Source organism: Tursiops truncatus, chromosome 4 (genome assembly GCF_011762595.2).
Source record: "Tursiops truncatus isolate mTurTru1 chromosome 4, mTurTru1.mat.Y, whole genome shotgun sequence".
In the NCBI taxonomy this organism is placed as follows: domain Eukaryota; kingdom Metazoa; phylum Chordata; class Mammalia; order Artiodactyla; family Delphinidae; genus Tursiops; species Tursiops truncatus.
Genome location: NC_047037.1, coordinates 60,705,536 through 60,721,025, shown reverse-complemented (window position 1 = coordinate 60,721,025; position 15,490 = coordinate 60,705,536). Strand labels below are relative to the sequence as shown.

General features: G+C 46.8%; 1 protein-coding gene and 1 long non-coding RNA gene across 9 annotated transcripts in view; one reads left to right on the top strand and one right to left on the bottom strand.

Moving 5' to 3' along the window:
- ABCC5 (ATP binding cassette subfamily C member 5) overlaps nucleotides 1-3,947 on the top strand; it is an 87,283-nt gene extending 83,336 nt beyond the window's left edge. For 7 of the 8 annotated variants that reach the window (XM_019946116.3, XM_019946117.3, XM_019946118.3 and 4 more), the window contains 3 exons: nucleotides 716-829; nucleotides 1,477-1,641; nucleotides 3,438-3,947. In XM_019946116.3, coding sequence (XP_019801675.1) covers nucleotides 716-829; nucleotides 1,477-1,641; nucleotides 3,438-3,539 — 381 coding nt within the window. In that variant the 3' untranslated portion in view covers nucleotides 3,540-3,947. Of the gene's footprint in view, nucleotides 1-715; nucleotides 830-1,476; nucleotides 1,642-3,437 lie in introns of those variants that run through there. The other variant, XM_073803938.1, reaches the window with a different exon arrangement.
- LOC141278559 (uncharacterized) lies at nucleotides 663-14,008 on the bottom strand. The gene is made up of 3 exons (XR_012331403.1): nucleotides 13,484-14,008; nucleotides 9,899-11,336; nucleotides 663-4,866 (listed from the first exon to the last, which is right to left on the bottom strand). It is a non-coding gene; the product is annotated as an uncharacterized lncRNA (long non-coding RNA).
- Between the last annotated feature and the right edge of the window lie 1,482 nt (nucleotides 14,009-15,490).

Here is a 15,490-nt window from a genome sequence, read left to right as displayed (position 1 = left end):
AGTTCTGTTCTTATTCATTATAACAGTACAACATCTTTTTGAAGCATCTATATATGTGTAAGAGATATATCACTTGTGGAGAAAGTGTGTGTATGGATTCACAGACCTCTTAGGGTAACTCAGCAGGCCCCGTCCAGGGACCACAATCTACAGATACCCCTGGCCTGAAGTAGGGTCTCTTGTGTTCCTGCGCACAAGCCCAGGGTCTCTTCCGCTAATTCAACTAGATCTGCTCTGCCTTCACCTTTATATTGGGCTGCCTCAAACAAGTTCACTTGAAGAATAGGTTCTATAGTTTATGGAAAGAAAGGTTTGACAGCCATGGGCCTACAGTTTTGGACTTCAGAAAGAGAGTAATTTCGTCTATCCCATTTCTCATCGCATGACCATGTTTTCAGAACCAAAAATGACAGGCTTTGGGGAGGAACATATTGGAATTTCTGGGACGTTTTGATGATATGAGACTAATAGAATAGTTTAGCTGAAATATGGAATGGCGTAGAAAATGTGGTCCTACTACGTGATCATCACACCTGTACCTTCTTTCTAGGTGAGCTAGGTTCTGGGCTAATAATTCTTTCATCTGTTTCAGAATAATTTATTTTTGCCACTGGATTTTTGACAAAATTTAGGTTCTTTTTTTTTTTTCCTATCTTTCAAAATTTACTTTTTTTTTTTTTTTTACCCTTCTAATCTCGACTTCCTTTCTCCCTAGATTGCTCAGCTACCTCTGAAACTTGAATCTGAAGTGATGGAGAATGGGGATAACTTCTCAGTGGGGGAACGGCAGCTCTTGTGCATAGCTAGAGCCTTGCTCCGTCACTGTAAGGTAAGGCAGTTTGGTGGGTGGCAGGGAAGGGGGATCAGCAGAGAAGCGCAGGAAGATGGAAGAACAGCTTTTGCCTGTGGCATGAAGTCCAAAGGCATTCCTGGCTCTGAGCCCAGTGGCATTTCTTAAGAGATGTTTCTAAATTAACCTTGACACAATTTGGGTATATGGATATTTTGTTTGCTTGTTTGTTTTTATTTTTAACTTCCCTGAGCCTTCAGTTTCCAAGGGCAACTTGTTTCTAGCCACTGAGTAGTTGTAGTACTGGAAACCGTGGATTTGAAAAATTTTAAAACTACAAGACACATCCAGGTCCTCAAATCCAGTCCCCTCATTTTAAAACTGGAAAAGGGAGGTCCAGAAAGATTACTGTACGTGTTTAGAGTTACAGAGCAAGTGGGGCGAGTCTTTTGTTAGATCAGTATTTCACATATATCCTTTCATTCATGGAAATCAAGGCAAACATAGGGGTTTGAAGTTATATCAGTTCTAAGCAAAACAGTATTTTTACATATGCGTGTACCTATTTAGAAAAAAATATATACGGTGTAAAATTCAAATCATAAAATACATTTTAGTGAAACCTAGATTAACCAGAATGCTTAAGGAATTGGTCGGACCCCTCTTTTTCTTCTCTTCCCCGGCAGATTTTGATTCTAGATGAAGCCACAGCTGCCATGGACACGGAGACAGACTTGCTGATCCAAGAGACCATCCGAGAAGCATTTGCCGACTGCACCATGCTGACGATTGCCCATCGCCTACATACAGTCCTGGGCTCTGATAGGATTATGGTGCTGGCCCAGGGGCAGGTACTGAGCCCCCAAGGGACCTTGGCTTGGCACGTGGCCTTGTCTGGGAGGAAAACTGGCCCCTGGCAGGATTGGGCAGATGGCCCTCTTAGAGTAGTTCTGAGCATTCAGATAAGCAGCCATAATGACTGTAGTCTGGTTCCTTTTGGGTGGGATGCAGCCCTCCCAGTCAAGAGATTGAGCTGGGAGCACTCTTATGGGGTTCTCATTATGCTTTACTACCTGTTCTTTTGTTGCTTGTAAACAGTAACATTTTGACTTAGGTCAGAGAGCATGTGTACTTAGTAATTCACTCACATGCACAAGAATTTCCCAAAGCTACTGAGACCAGCCACTATATGTCTGCTTTCTTTGTTTGTTTTTTTGTTTTTTAATTAATTAATTTATTTATTTTTGGCTGCGTTGCGTCTTTGTTGCTACGTGTGGGCTTTCTCTAATTGTGTTGAGTGGGGGCTACTCTTTGCTGTTGTATGCAGGCTTCTCATTGCGGTGGCTTCTCTTGTTGTGGAGCACGGGCTCTAGGTGCGCAGGCTTCAGTAGTTATGGCACGTGGGCTTCAGTAGTTGTGGCACGCGGGCTTCAGTAGTTGTGGCACGCAGGCTCAGTAGTTGTGGCTCGCGGGCTCTAGAGCACAGGCTCAGCAGTTGTGGCGCATGGGCTTCGTTGCTCTGTGGCATATGGGATCTTCCCGGACCAGGGCTCGAACCTGTGTCCCCTGCATTGGCAGGCAGATTCTTAACCCCTGCACCACCAGGGAAGTCCCTATATGTCTGCTTTTTACAGTCATGTAGTGGTGCCAAACTTCTTGCTGATCCCAGCTTTCCAACAATCTGGCCCCCCAGCCTTCTTCGTTTCCTGCTATTTCCTTGCAGTGCTGTTGGCTATAAACAATCTTGAATCCCCTAAGCTTTTTCACCTCTGTGTCTTACTCATACAGTTCCATCTACCTAGAATGCCCTTTCCTCTTGTTCCCTCTCCCATATGGATCTGCTTATAATCTGCCTATCCCTCAATAGGGCCAGTGTCTACCTTTCCCCTTATGATGCAGGATGTCTGCTCTAGCACCCAACGTCATACCCTCACACAGCCAGTCCTAAGGAAGAACACTTTGTCCTTATGCCTGTCTCTTGGTCAGGACAACCTTTCCTAGAAGCACCCTAGGAGATGTCCCCTTCCTCTCCTTTGCCAAAGTTGTATTCCATGCCTTTGCCCTGCAGCAGGGGAGGCTGGGAGAGTATGTGTCCTCTCTCATGGGAGGCAGGTTCTGCCAGCATATCATTCATTTTCTACTGAAATATGATTTCCAGTGGCCGCCTAGAAGTCCATCACAGGAATGGATAATTGTCTGAGTTGATTATACTGACTTTATACTCACTTCCCTTTTTCCCCCTGCCAACTAGGCATCCTGAGCTGTTCCTTTTCTATCAATAGATTCAGATCAGGTTGCACAACAAGATGACATTTGCCTGGTATGCCTTTGACTTGAGCTGCAATTTTTTCCTCTGCAGCTTATAGGACCTTGTTGATTGATTCCTTCATACCCAAGGCTGAAAGAATTGAGATTTATGTGAAGGAGGTCTGAAGGTTTTTCTCTCTAACCTTTCTCTTAACTAAACCCTGGTTAGTTGAAAAAAAAAAAAAAGAACCCATTTGGGCATGACAGGGCTAGTTGAATTGCCACCTTGATTCCATCCTCAGGGGGCTTTGGGCTTTGCCCCCGTTCCTGAGCAGTGGATCCTCTAAATTACCCCATGTGTCCCCGAGTCACATTCTGATACCATCTCCTTCCTTTACAGGTGGTGGAGTTCGACACCCCATCGGTCCTTCTGTCCAATGACAGCTCCCGGTTCTATGCCATGTTTGCTGCTGCAGAGAACAAGATCGCCGTCAAGGGCTAACTCCTCCTGCCGCTGCCCAAGTCTCTTTTCTTTGGAGCATTGCCATTCCCTGCCTGGGGCGGGCCCCTCATCGTGTCCTCCTGCCGAAACCTTGCCTTTCCCGATTTTATCTTTAGCACAGCGATTCAGGATTGGCTTGTGTGTTTCACTTTTAGGGAGAGTCATATTTTGATTATTGTATTTATTCCATATTCATGTAAACAAAATTTAGTTTTTGTTCTTAATTGCACTCTAAAAGGTTCAGGGAACCGTTATTATATATGTATCAGAGGCCTATAATGAAGCTTTATACGTGTAGCTATATCTATATATAATTCTGTACATAGCCTATATTTCCAGTGAAAATGTAAGCCGTTTATTTTATATTAAAATAAGCACTGTGCTAAGAACAGTGCAGATTCCTTTCTATCATTTTTGTACAGTTTGCTGCACTAGGATCTGGTTTCACTATTAGACTATAGGAAGGGTAGCATATGTTCTTCCCCAGCTGGTTGTTTCATGGTGCCGGGTTTTCTGGGTGTCCAAAAGGAAGGCGTGTGGCAATAGCGGGCCCTCCAGTGGGCCCCCTGCCGCCTCCCCAGCAGCCACTCCAGGGCGGGGTGGAGCGGGGGCCACTGGAGGCCACGCAAAGCACCGTGAATTCTCAGGGCTCCTGCTTTCTGTTCTGTTGTCACTTCACTGTTTCTGTCGGGAGAGCAGTGGGGCAAAGTCCCAGACCCCTCTTCGTTCCCTCCGTCGGAAATGAGAATCGCCGAGACGTTCCTCGGCGAGGGGGGAGTGTCCTTCCTGCTTTCCTCCTTTTCTCTGCTGTTTCTCAACAAGCATCGAGTCTGTTCCAAGTGTCCCACTGCCTCAGGTTCCTAACGCTGGCCACCGCACAGCACTCTCCGGCTCCTCAACCCGTCGGTCCGAACCCTGGAGCCCACTGCTGCTTTTCCCGGTGGTACTTCTTCATTTGCCTTCATTTGCCCCACGAGCCCACAGTTCAGTGACAGGGTTCAGGATTTTGTGGGTCTTTTCCCCTTTCTCCCTGTGGTCGCTGCAGAGTCTCTTCCTCTCTCCAAAGTCTGCGACTTTAAGCAGCTCTTGCTCATCAGTGTCTCACACTGGTGTAGAAGTTTTTTGTACTGTAAAGAGACCTACCTCAGGTTCTGAGTGCCGTGTGGTTCGGTGTGTTCCCACAAACCCCGTTTGTGCTCTGGGGCCAGTAGCTCAGGTGGGCGTGGTCGCTGCTGTCATCCGTCCAATGGTCAGCGTTGCATGTCGTGACCAACTAGACATTCTGTCGCCTTAGCATGTTTGCTGAACACCTTGTGGAGGCAAAAATCTGAAAAAGTGAATAAAATTATTTTGGATTTTCTAAAACTCTTGGTGTATAAAATAATTCTCTGGGAGGGGAACAAGCTGTCTTTGAATGGCTTCGGAGTCCCGGAGCCTTGGATCTGAATATCCAGCTGTGGAGTGACAGATGGGAGGGACCAGTAGCAGAGCTGGTTGGTTGCAAGGGGCGTGGAGCCCCACTTGCCTGGAATCACTGCGGCGGGCCTTAGTCCCTCCAGCCTGTGTTCCTGGGCATGGTCGTCAAACCAAGCTCCTGTGCTGCTAATAAGAGGGTGGGGAGTGGGAAGGGATGTGGTAAGATGGATGGTTGTGGTGAAACACATTTTAAATGAAGTTTGTTGAGGGTTCTCAGCAATTCAAACAATATAATGGCCCTTTCAGCCAATTCATTCAGGTTAACTCATTGAGAATTAAGTGCCCATTCGAAAGGGTACTCATTCTAGAGTTTCTCGATATCTCATGTTGAATGCGGCCAAGAAAGCGGCATTAAACTATTTGGTATTGGTTCTGCTGAGTCATCAGAAATCGTATCTTAAACCCAGCCCCTTTTGTAAACTGGTGTCTTGAAAATTCAGGGGTTTGGCTGTTGAGTCAAAAATTCAAGACTTCCCTCGTGGCACAGTGGTTAAGAATCCGCCTGCCAGTGCAGGGGACACGGGTTCAAGCCCTGGTCCTGGAAGATCCCACATGCCGCGGAGCAACTAAGCCCATGCGCCACAGCTACTGAGCCTGCGCTCTACAGCCCGCGTGCCACAACTACTGAAGCCCTCGTGCCACAACTACTGAAGCCCGTGTGCCACAACTACTGAAGCCCGCATGCCACAACTACTGAAGCCCTCGTGCCACAACTACTGAAGCCCGCGTGCCACAACTACTGAAGCCCGCGTGCCTAGAACCTGTGCTCCGCAACAAGAGAAGCCACCTCAATGAGAAGCCTGCGCACCGCTACGAAGAGTAGCCCTCGCTCACCACAACTAGACTGCGTGCAGTAATGAAGACCCAACGCAGCCAAAAATAAATAAATTAATTAAATTTAAAAAAAAATTCAGTTGTCACATTTCAAGTGCTCTTGTAGCCACATGTGGCCTGTGGCTACTGTACTGGACAGCGCAGACATAGAACATTCCCATCATTGTGGAAAGTTCTGTTGGATGGCGCCAATGTAAGCAACCATGTTTTTGGATGCACTGGATTTACCCTCCAAGAAGGGTAACAAAAATATCGTATAATACTGCTTATATGTGGAATCTAGAAAGATGGTAGAGATGAACTTATTTGCAAAGCAGAAATAGAGTCACAGATGTAGAGAACAAACTTATGGTTACCAAGGAGGGAAGAAGTGGGTGGGATGAATTGGGAGATTGGGACTGACATATATACACTTCTATGTATAAAATAGATAACTAATGAGAACTTACTGTATAGCACAGGGAACTCTGCTCAGTGTTCCGTGGTGACCTAAATGGGAAGGAAATCTTAAAAAGAGTGGATATAAGCACACGTATGACTGATTCACTTTGCTGTACAGCAAGAAATTAACACAACAGTCTAAAGCAATTATACTCCAATAAAAATAAAAAAAAAAGAAGAGTAACAAGGTCAGCAGAAGGAGCCCTACGTGGTTGCCCTAGTCAAGCTCACTGCAGCACGTGACACTAACTTCCCCTCCTTCAGTTTTGTTCTTTCATCTCTTGGGTTTCCTCCCACCCCTGTAACCTGCTTTTGTCCCCTTAAAAGGAGGCATTTCCCTGCCTTTTGCCCTCTCCCTTTGCTCTCCTTGCCTGGATTCTTTCACTCCCACCAACACAAACCTTCAACTGTGGACTTGACCTCTCTAGTACCAATCTCTGCTGCCTGCTGGGCGCATCTCCCAGGCCCCTCAAACAGCTTCTTGCAAATCAGTGCTCCCTGTCTTAATTAATAGCCCCTCTGACTTCCTTAAGTCTTTCAGGCTAGAAGCCTTGAGTTATTTCAGTTCTCCTGCCCGTTCCCAGTAAATTTAGCCACTTCCAGGTCCTATGTATCACCACTACCACCCCCTTCTCTCCCTCTGCCCTAATTTAGACTCACCTCCTTTCTTTTTTTAAATATTGTAGTTACAGCCTCATAGCTAGTCTCCTTGCCTCAGTGTCTTTCTCCAAACCACTGTATATACCACTGCCAAAACGCAAACCAAAATGCAAACCAAAATGCAAGTGGATCAAATACTTTATCCTCCAAAAATCTTCAGGGGACATTTGCCTGTAGAGTGGCCTATATTCCTGAGTTTGGCAGTCAGGGTGTCCATTATTTGCCTCCAACCCTCCTTTTCTACTCAATCTTTCCAAAAACAAGTCAATATTTTCACACCTTTAAGTCTTTGCTATTTTCTTAGCCTGGAATCCCTTGATTCTCTCTTGTCAAACAAAGCCATGTTTTTTTCAACAAAACCATGTTTTTTTTCTTAAACTCAGTTCAGATACTATGTCCTCCACAAAGCCTTTCTCTTAAAACTAAGTTCCTCTGGGTTCCTCCAACACTTTGCGCACAAATCTATTTTAAGGTTTATTTCCGTTTGCTCTGCATATAATGGTTGATTATTTCCTTATATTTTAGCCCATGAATATAAACTTGAAGGCAGTAAATCATCGTATTAAATATACCTTTAATTATAAGGTATATTTTGTATACCTTATAACTCCTGGCTTAAGTATTACGTTTTACATATAGAAGGTGCTTAATAAGTATGACACTACTTAGCTGACTCTTGAATCATGCCTTATACGTGGATGCTCAGTGAATATTTGTTAATAGAAGCCAGTGTTGCAGACTTTTCTTCGTGGTCATGACAAAAAAGAATTTGATTCCTCGGGAATTCCCTGGCAATCCAGTGGTTAGGACTCTGCACTTTCACTGCAGTGGGCCCGGGTTCAATCCCTGGTCGGCATTTGAGGTGTGGCTTAGTGATGTGACAGCTCCTTTCCTACCCCTTTCCTGATTGATCACCTAGAAATAGGGCCTAGTATTGAGAGGAAATGAGTCACGGGTGGGGGGGGGGGGGCACGCAGAAACCTTACCTTGCACTGATGGTTGCCTGCATGGTCGTGAGACATATTTTCTAAATAAATTTTTTTCCTTATTATAAAAATAATGCATGCTTTTTGTACAAAATTTGGAAAATGCAGACAGGTGCAGTGCAGAAACCCAAAATTGCCTGAACCCTACCATGGCAGTGTGTTTTACAAGCATGGCTGCCACAGCATCTCCCATCTCATGGGCTTTCCTGCAATGTGACCTTGCTACTCTCCCATCAAGAGGTGGAGTCTTGTATCTCCACCCCCTTGAATCTGCGTGGGCTCTGTGGCTACTTTAACCAACAGAATATGGTGGTGCTGTGCCAGTTTTGCACAAAGCCCTTTTGTGGCCTAGCAGCTCACACTTCCTGCCTCTTGGAAGCCAACCACCATGTCAGCAGTGCAGCTATCTGGAGACCAGCATACCGTGAGATTTACAAAGCATATGGAGGGTTCCTGGAAGATGAGAGAGTGTATGGAGATGGAGTGAGGCCGGGGAGTACTGAGACATCAGACATGTGAGTGAAGAAGCCATTTTGGAAGTGAAACCTCCAGCCCCAGTCATCCCAGCTGATGCCACGTAAATCAGAGATGAACTGGCCAGCCAGAACTGTCCCCAAATTCCTGAGCAAAATAAAATGCTTTTAAGCCATTACATTGTGGGGTGGTTTCACAACACTACTGCGGCATCCATCACCCAAAAATAGCCAGTGTTATCTTGTTGTATTCTTTTCTTTTTTCTTTTTTTTTTTTGCGGTACGCGGGCCTCTCACCGCTATGGCCTCTCCCGCTGCGGAGCACAGGGTCCGGACGCGCAGGCTCAGCGGCCATGGCTCACGGGCCCAGCCGCTCCGCGGCATGTGGGATCTTCCCGGACCGGGGCACGGACCCGCGTCGCCCGCATTGGCAGGCGGACCCCCCCAACCACTGCGCCACCAGAGAAGCCCTCTTTTCTTTTTTTTTTTTTTTTCTGTTTTTTTTTCGGTAGGCGGGCCTCCCACCGCTGTGGCTTCTCCCGTTGCGGAGCACAGGCTCCGGACGCGCAGGCTCAGCGGCCATGGCTCACGGGCCCAGCCGCTCCGCGGCATGTGGGATCTTCCCGCCCTGACCGGGGCACGAACCCGTGTCCCCTGCATCGGCAGGCGGACTCTCAACCACTGCGCCACCAGGGAAGCCCCTTCTTTTCTTTTTTTTAACGGGTTTTTTGTTTGTTTTTGGCTGTGCCATGCAGCATGCGGGTTCCTAGTTCCCCAACCAGGGATCGAACCCTCGCCCCCTGCGGTGGAAGCACAGAGTCTCAACCATTGTTCCGCCAGGTAAGTCCCTGGTTGTATTCTTTCTTTTTTTTTTTTTTTTTAACGTTTTTATTGGAGTATAATTGATTTACAATGGTGTGTTAGTTTCTGCTTTATAACAAAGTGAATCAGCTATACATATACATATATCCCCATATCTCTTCTCTCTTGCATCTCCCTCCCTCCCACCCTCCCTTTCCCACCCCTCTAGGTGGTCACAAAGCACCGAGCTGATCTCCCTGTGCTATGCAGCTGCTTCCCACTAGCTATCTATTTTACGTTTGGTAGTGTATATATGTCCATGCCACTCCCTCACTTTGTCCCAGCTTACCCTTGCCCCTCCCCGTGTCCTCAAGTCCATTCTCTAGTAGGTCTGCGTCTTTATTCCTGTCTTGCCCCTAGGTTCTTCATGCCTGGTTGTATTCTTTATAGCTTTTTCTAAACATGTATTTTTTTCCTTTTTAAAAAATTATCAAAAATACTATGTATGCATTTTTGTTAGAAATCCAAGTAGCACTTAAACATAAAAAATGTAGAGAGTAGAAATGCATCTTAATCACTCCCTACAGAAAAAGGCAACCACTGTTAATAATTTGATCTGTATTTTTCCAGGCATTTTTTAAAAACACATAACAGCATTATTCATTTAAAATATAATTCAGGGACTTACCTGGCGGTCCAGTAGTTAGGGCTTGGCACTTTCACTGCCATGGCCCCAGGTTCAGTCCCTGGCCGGGGAACTAAGATCCCACAAGCCTCACGGCACAGCCAAAATAAAATAAAAATCATTAAAAATAAAATTAGGATAACTTACATATACAACTTGTATGATCTCAACTAATATATTATGAACATTTTCTCATGTCAACTATTCTTCAGAAACATGATTTTAATAGTTTTATAGCATTGTCTTGTAGAGATACACTTATTTGTTTCATTCAAAAAGTATTTATTGAGCATCTAGTATAAGGCAGACACTGTTCTAAGAACTGACAGTATAGTAGTGAATAAAACAGAGAACATCCTTGCCCTCATGGACTTTACATCCTATTGGGAGAACAGGCAGTCAGTAAGATATGTGGAATATTAGATAATGATAAGGTCCAGGAAAAAGATAAATAAAGCAGGGAAGGGCACCAGAGGGTAAAATTATAGAGAAGCTGTCCAGTCTCACTGAGAAGATGACTTTGATGTGCTTTTTATATGAACAATCCAATTTTTTTTTATTTGCTTGCGCTGGGTTTTAGTTGTGGTAGGCAGGCTCCTTAGTTGAGGCTCATGGGCTCCTTAGTTGCAGCATGCAGACTCCTTAGTTGTGGCATGCAACTAGTTGCAGCATGCATGTGGGGTCTAGTTCCCTGACCAGGGATCGAACCCGGGCCTCCTGCATTGGGAACATGGAATCTTATCCACTGCGCCACCAGGAAAGTCTCTAAACAATCCAATTTTGATGGATATTTAGGTTGTTTCAGTTTTCAGTTTTCCATGTTGTCTTTAAATTTTATTCTTTAAATATTTATTTATTTATTTTTGGCTGCGTTGGGTCTTCCTTGCTGTATGTGGGCTTTCTCTAGTTGTGTCGAGTGGGGCTACTCTTCGTTGCGGTGTGCGGGCTTCTCATCGCGGTGGCTTCTCTTGTTGCGGAGCATGGGCTCTAGGCGCGCGGGCTTCAGTAGTTGTGGCACATGGGCTCAGTAGTTGTGGCTCGTGGGCTCTAGGCACGTGGGCTTCAGTAGTTGTGGTGCACGGGCTTAGTTGCTCCGTGACATGTGAGATCTTCCCGGACCAGGGCTTGAACCCGTGTCCCCTGCAATGGCAGGCAGATTCTTAACCACTGCGCCACCAGGGAAGTCCCTAAATTTGATTTTTAAAGGCAATTTCCACATCACCATTCTGTCCTCTCACGGCTTATAATTCCCTGAGTCCAAGTAGATAGTCAGAATCTGCTAACTGCTTTCAGCAGCTTATCACAATGACCCCACCCTGTCACAGAGCAGTGTGGTGCTGGAAGCGGGGGAGTGAGAGTCACTCGTGAACCCAGGCTTTCTCCTTCTGGTCATTTTGCCAACCTCTAGGCTTGAAGTCCTCAGCCAGATCCTCTGTGTGGGCTAGTAAACCAGGGAAGAAAGAGCATGCAGTGTTGAACAGGAAGTTTTTGTGGGCCAGACCTAAAGATATTATATATTACTTCCACTCAAATTCCACTGGCTAGAGCTCACTTCTGTAGCTGCGAGGGAAGCTGGGCAATGTCTAGCTATGTGCCCAGGAGGCAAAAACTGCTTTGAGGACAAAACAGCTTTGGTGAACATCTAGCCACCTCTGCTGCAGGGAATTAGTGACCCGTTGGAGCCTGTTTACAGGTATAGAAACAAAATACTAGTCTCATAAAATCCTCATGTCTATTTCATAATAAGTATTGATTTGTTGTATTTTAATTAATGTTTTAAACCTAATAAGCTTTATAACCTATCAGTGTTGTCACCTTCAACAAGGAAAGAGAGTACTCATATTATCTGAGCACCTGTGTGCCAAGCACTGTGGAGGCGCCTGCAATATGACCTTATTTAATTTTCTCAATTATTGCACTAGGTAGGTGTTATTAAACACGTTTTGCTGATGAAGAAACAGGTCCATGAAGATTAAGTTCTCTCGGGTCACACATCCAGTACGTGGTAAATTACATATAATTCAAACCCAGACAGTTTGATTCTAGACTTCTAGTGGTTCTCTTGCATCTGATGACCTCAGCCTCAGTTGCTTCAGGAATAAATGAATGTGCTGGACCAGATGGTCTCTAAGATTTCTTCCAGCTCCAGTTCTGATTAACATGGATCAACAAATATGTCCTGAAAAACCTGGGTCCTGGTAACCTCATTTGAAGCGTAGCTCCAGAACTGTGTCCATCCCTCCTAGCTCCCACGAGGGAGATGGTGTGTATTTGGAGGCAGGGGGTCACCTCTTTTCCTGGGATCTTCTCCCTGTCCTGCTGCTGTCTCTGGCCTGGGCTCCGGCAAACTCCCGCCCACCCCCTCTGGTGGACTCAGCATAGGAAGACCAAGCCAGCTGCTGCCTGAGTGAGAACTGTCAGAGCTTGGAATTGCTCTCCCACAGCTATGGTACAGCCGCCTTCCTGAAGAGGAGCCCCATCACACACCCAGGACTGGCCCAGTGCCAGCCAGGGAGGAGTGTGGGCACACGGTTGCTGGGGCCAAGACACTCACCTTGCCCAGACAGTTCTAGGGGCTGAGGGACACTGTCCTGACCAACCTTTTGTGTCCTTGACAAAGAATCTAGTGGGCTGTGGTCCTGGGACCATTCTGTCCACTGATGACAGAAAATGTGTCAACAGGCCCACTTGGGGTCCTCCCCTACCTCATCCCCACGGGCCTATGAGAGAGGCCTTCCCTCCAAGCTCTCACTTCTCCTTCCCATGTTATTGACCCAACTATCTCTTCCCTCCCAGCTTCCCGATACCTGGACTCTAGCTTCCTCTGGACTTTTTCCTTTCCCCCCAAAATATTTCTGGAGCATCCATTAAGTGCTGGGCACTCTGCTGGCCACTGGAGACCAAAAACAGACACATGGAGCTCGCGGCTGAAAAAGAAGAGAGACTGAAACAATGTGCTCTCTGTAGCTGTCTCTTTTTCTCTCCCTCCTTCCTCCTCCATGATTCTCTGCTCTTGTTCTATGCAGCCAGCATGCTGAGAGCAGCCAGGCTCTCTCATAACTGGGGAGGTGCCTGGACCGGTTCTGGCCTGGGTTGTACAGACACCCTTTGCTCCTGTCAGCGGTGTTCTTTACCTTGAAATGGTAATGACCTTGGGGTCATGCGTTCTCACCTTGAGTGTGGAAAGGTCTGAGGGTCTAATATAAGGATGTGAGCCCGGGGATGGTGCCAAAAGGCCAAAAAGGCCTTTGGCCTTGGGCCTCCGTGAGATCAGCCCCAGGAGCCCTCTGCACCAGACTGTCCAGACTAACCCACCAAGCTGCCTCACAGAGGGCAGAACCTTGAAGTAATCAGTGGAAGGGTTTTTGCCTAGAGCGTCCTTGGTGGATGTTTCCTTTGGGAGCCTGGCAGCTGGTCAAGATTGTAGGTGCTCGGTCCTGGCCACCCACCATGTGATACCACCGCTGGCATTCATAGTTAGATAAGCAAAACAGTGTTTGACTAAGAGACGTGATACTACCCACTCCTAGGTATGATCGGATTCTCCCTGTAAATCACGCCACACTAGGCGAGCCATTTTGTACTTACAGAGAGACCGTCACTCCTCTGGTTTCAATTCTTTGTCCTTGGTCAGTACTAGAGTCATTCTCAGAAATGGACCCATGAGGAAAGCTGCTGCTCGTCTTCCAGAAAATCTCTGTTGACAACTTTGTCTCTAGATAATAGTCCGCACAGTAAATCCCTTTCAGAATTTGCTGCTGGGAAAATTCTCTCCTTCTCAATGGGGATTCTGGAACACATGGTGTCTCCACTCTTATTCTTAAGCTCAGGCACTGTAAGTACATTTGTCTCCGTCTATTTCCAGTGTCCTCCGTAAGATTTTGGGTCTTTCCTTTTGACTGTTTAAAATATAGTTAATATTTTTAACAAAAAACTTCCATAAATCTTGTTTGCATAAGAGGAATAGGCTGAGTATAATGACAACATCGTTCTGGTTTGATGAATAATTCAACTACTCCGGAGCTCCGTGAAGGCAGGAGGTGCTGGGTGTGGGTGTGCCCGTGTGCATGGGGAGGGCGTTGGCTACCCTCCGCCGCGCTCTTCAGACACCAAGCCTCCTCCCGAGCCCTGGGATCCTACTCCTGGGGCACAGCAGTGGCGCATGGGAGTGTCTTTTGTGGCCCCACTCCCCCTCTCAAATTGAGGTTGAAAGCAAGCCACTCCCTGTGGGAACTGGAATGCTCAGCAGAATTCTCAATGCTGAGATCTCATTACAGTGAGACATCACATCATCATTTCCCTGCCTGCAAAGCCTGGAGACTTTCGGAGTCGGAGGCTGTAGGGTGTTCATGGGGAGTGGTCAAACTGGGATACTTTGGAGAATGAAAGAGGCACAATTAATGTTATAATGTGCAAAGCATGACGTGTCCTTTAGGGCCGGCCATTGTCCCGGTTGCCTGGGTATTATGGTCTCTGAGTCTGACCCTCCTTCAGTTAGGGACCTGTGGGTCTCCCGGTCTTCCCCAGAAATAGCTCCAGTTCTTTGGGGACTTCGTCTAGCTGTCCGGAGGCCACCTGTATTTTTTCCCACTCACTCCCAGGAGGCATAAGGCGCATTGTGCAAATTCAACACAAATGTAGGAAGTACAAGTCCCTCTCTTTGTTCATGTGTACGGAAATAACTTTAGGGACCTCTCCTCTCTCACCTCTTCTTATTTCTTTTATCTCTAGTGGTCTCCGTACCTCCTTATTTTTGTCTCCTCCCCTTCAGAGTGGAGGGAGAGGTAGGGGTGGGGCTACAGATAGCCCAAACCTTGCTGGAGTGGGTGTGGAGTGGAAGTGAGCATGGATTAGGCCCAGGTTTGGGTAGATCTAGAGGTGGGAGGAAGCAGCCTTTTATCTGGAATCCATCACATTGCAGGGAGCAGTCTATTTTGGAGAATACCTCCTGCTGGGGCCCAGGCCCCTTGGTTGAGGCTGTGATATGCTGTCCATAACCACTGTTTCTCCAGGGGCCACAGAAGGGGGTCCCCCCGGATGGGGAAGAGGAGAGAAAGGAGGAGTGGAAAGGGCATCTCAGTTCTGAAGAAGGGGCTCCTGGGTGCAGCATCAGACAGGGTGCAAAGCCAGACCTGGGACCAGCCTGGGCCCTGTGAAGGAGGCCTCTACAGCCGCATCAGGATCTCTGGAAGCATGACTGGCTCAGGGTTTCTCACATTTGTTTTTCTCTTGGCCTTTAGTAAACTCCCTTTTGAGTATGTTGGCTTGTCCCAGCTGAGAGGCAGCTGTGGAAAGAGAAAACTGAACTTGGAGACAGAAGACCTGGGTTAGAATTGTAGCCCTACCACTTTCTTGAGCAAATCAGTTCACCCTTGCTTTCTTCATCTGTAAGACAGAAGCAATAATGGTACGCAGAAACTGGGTTCGCCTCCTGGTGGGTGTCGAGCCAAAAGATGTACCCAAGCCAAAGAGCAGGAGAGGAGAAGGATTTACTACTCGCAGCAGGTAAGGAGAACACTGGGATCTTTCCCAAAGCAGTGTCTCCCCAAACAGCAAAACTGGGGGCGTTTTAAGCTAAGTGTAGATGTATATTCA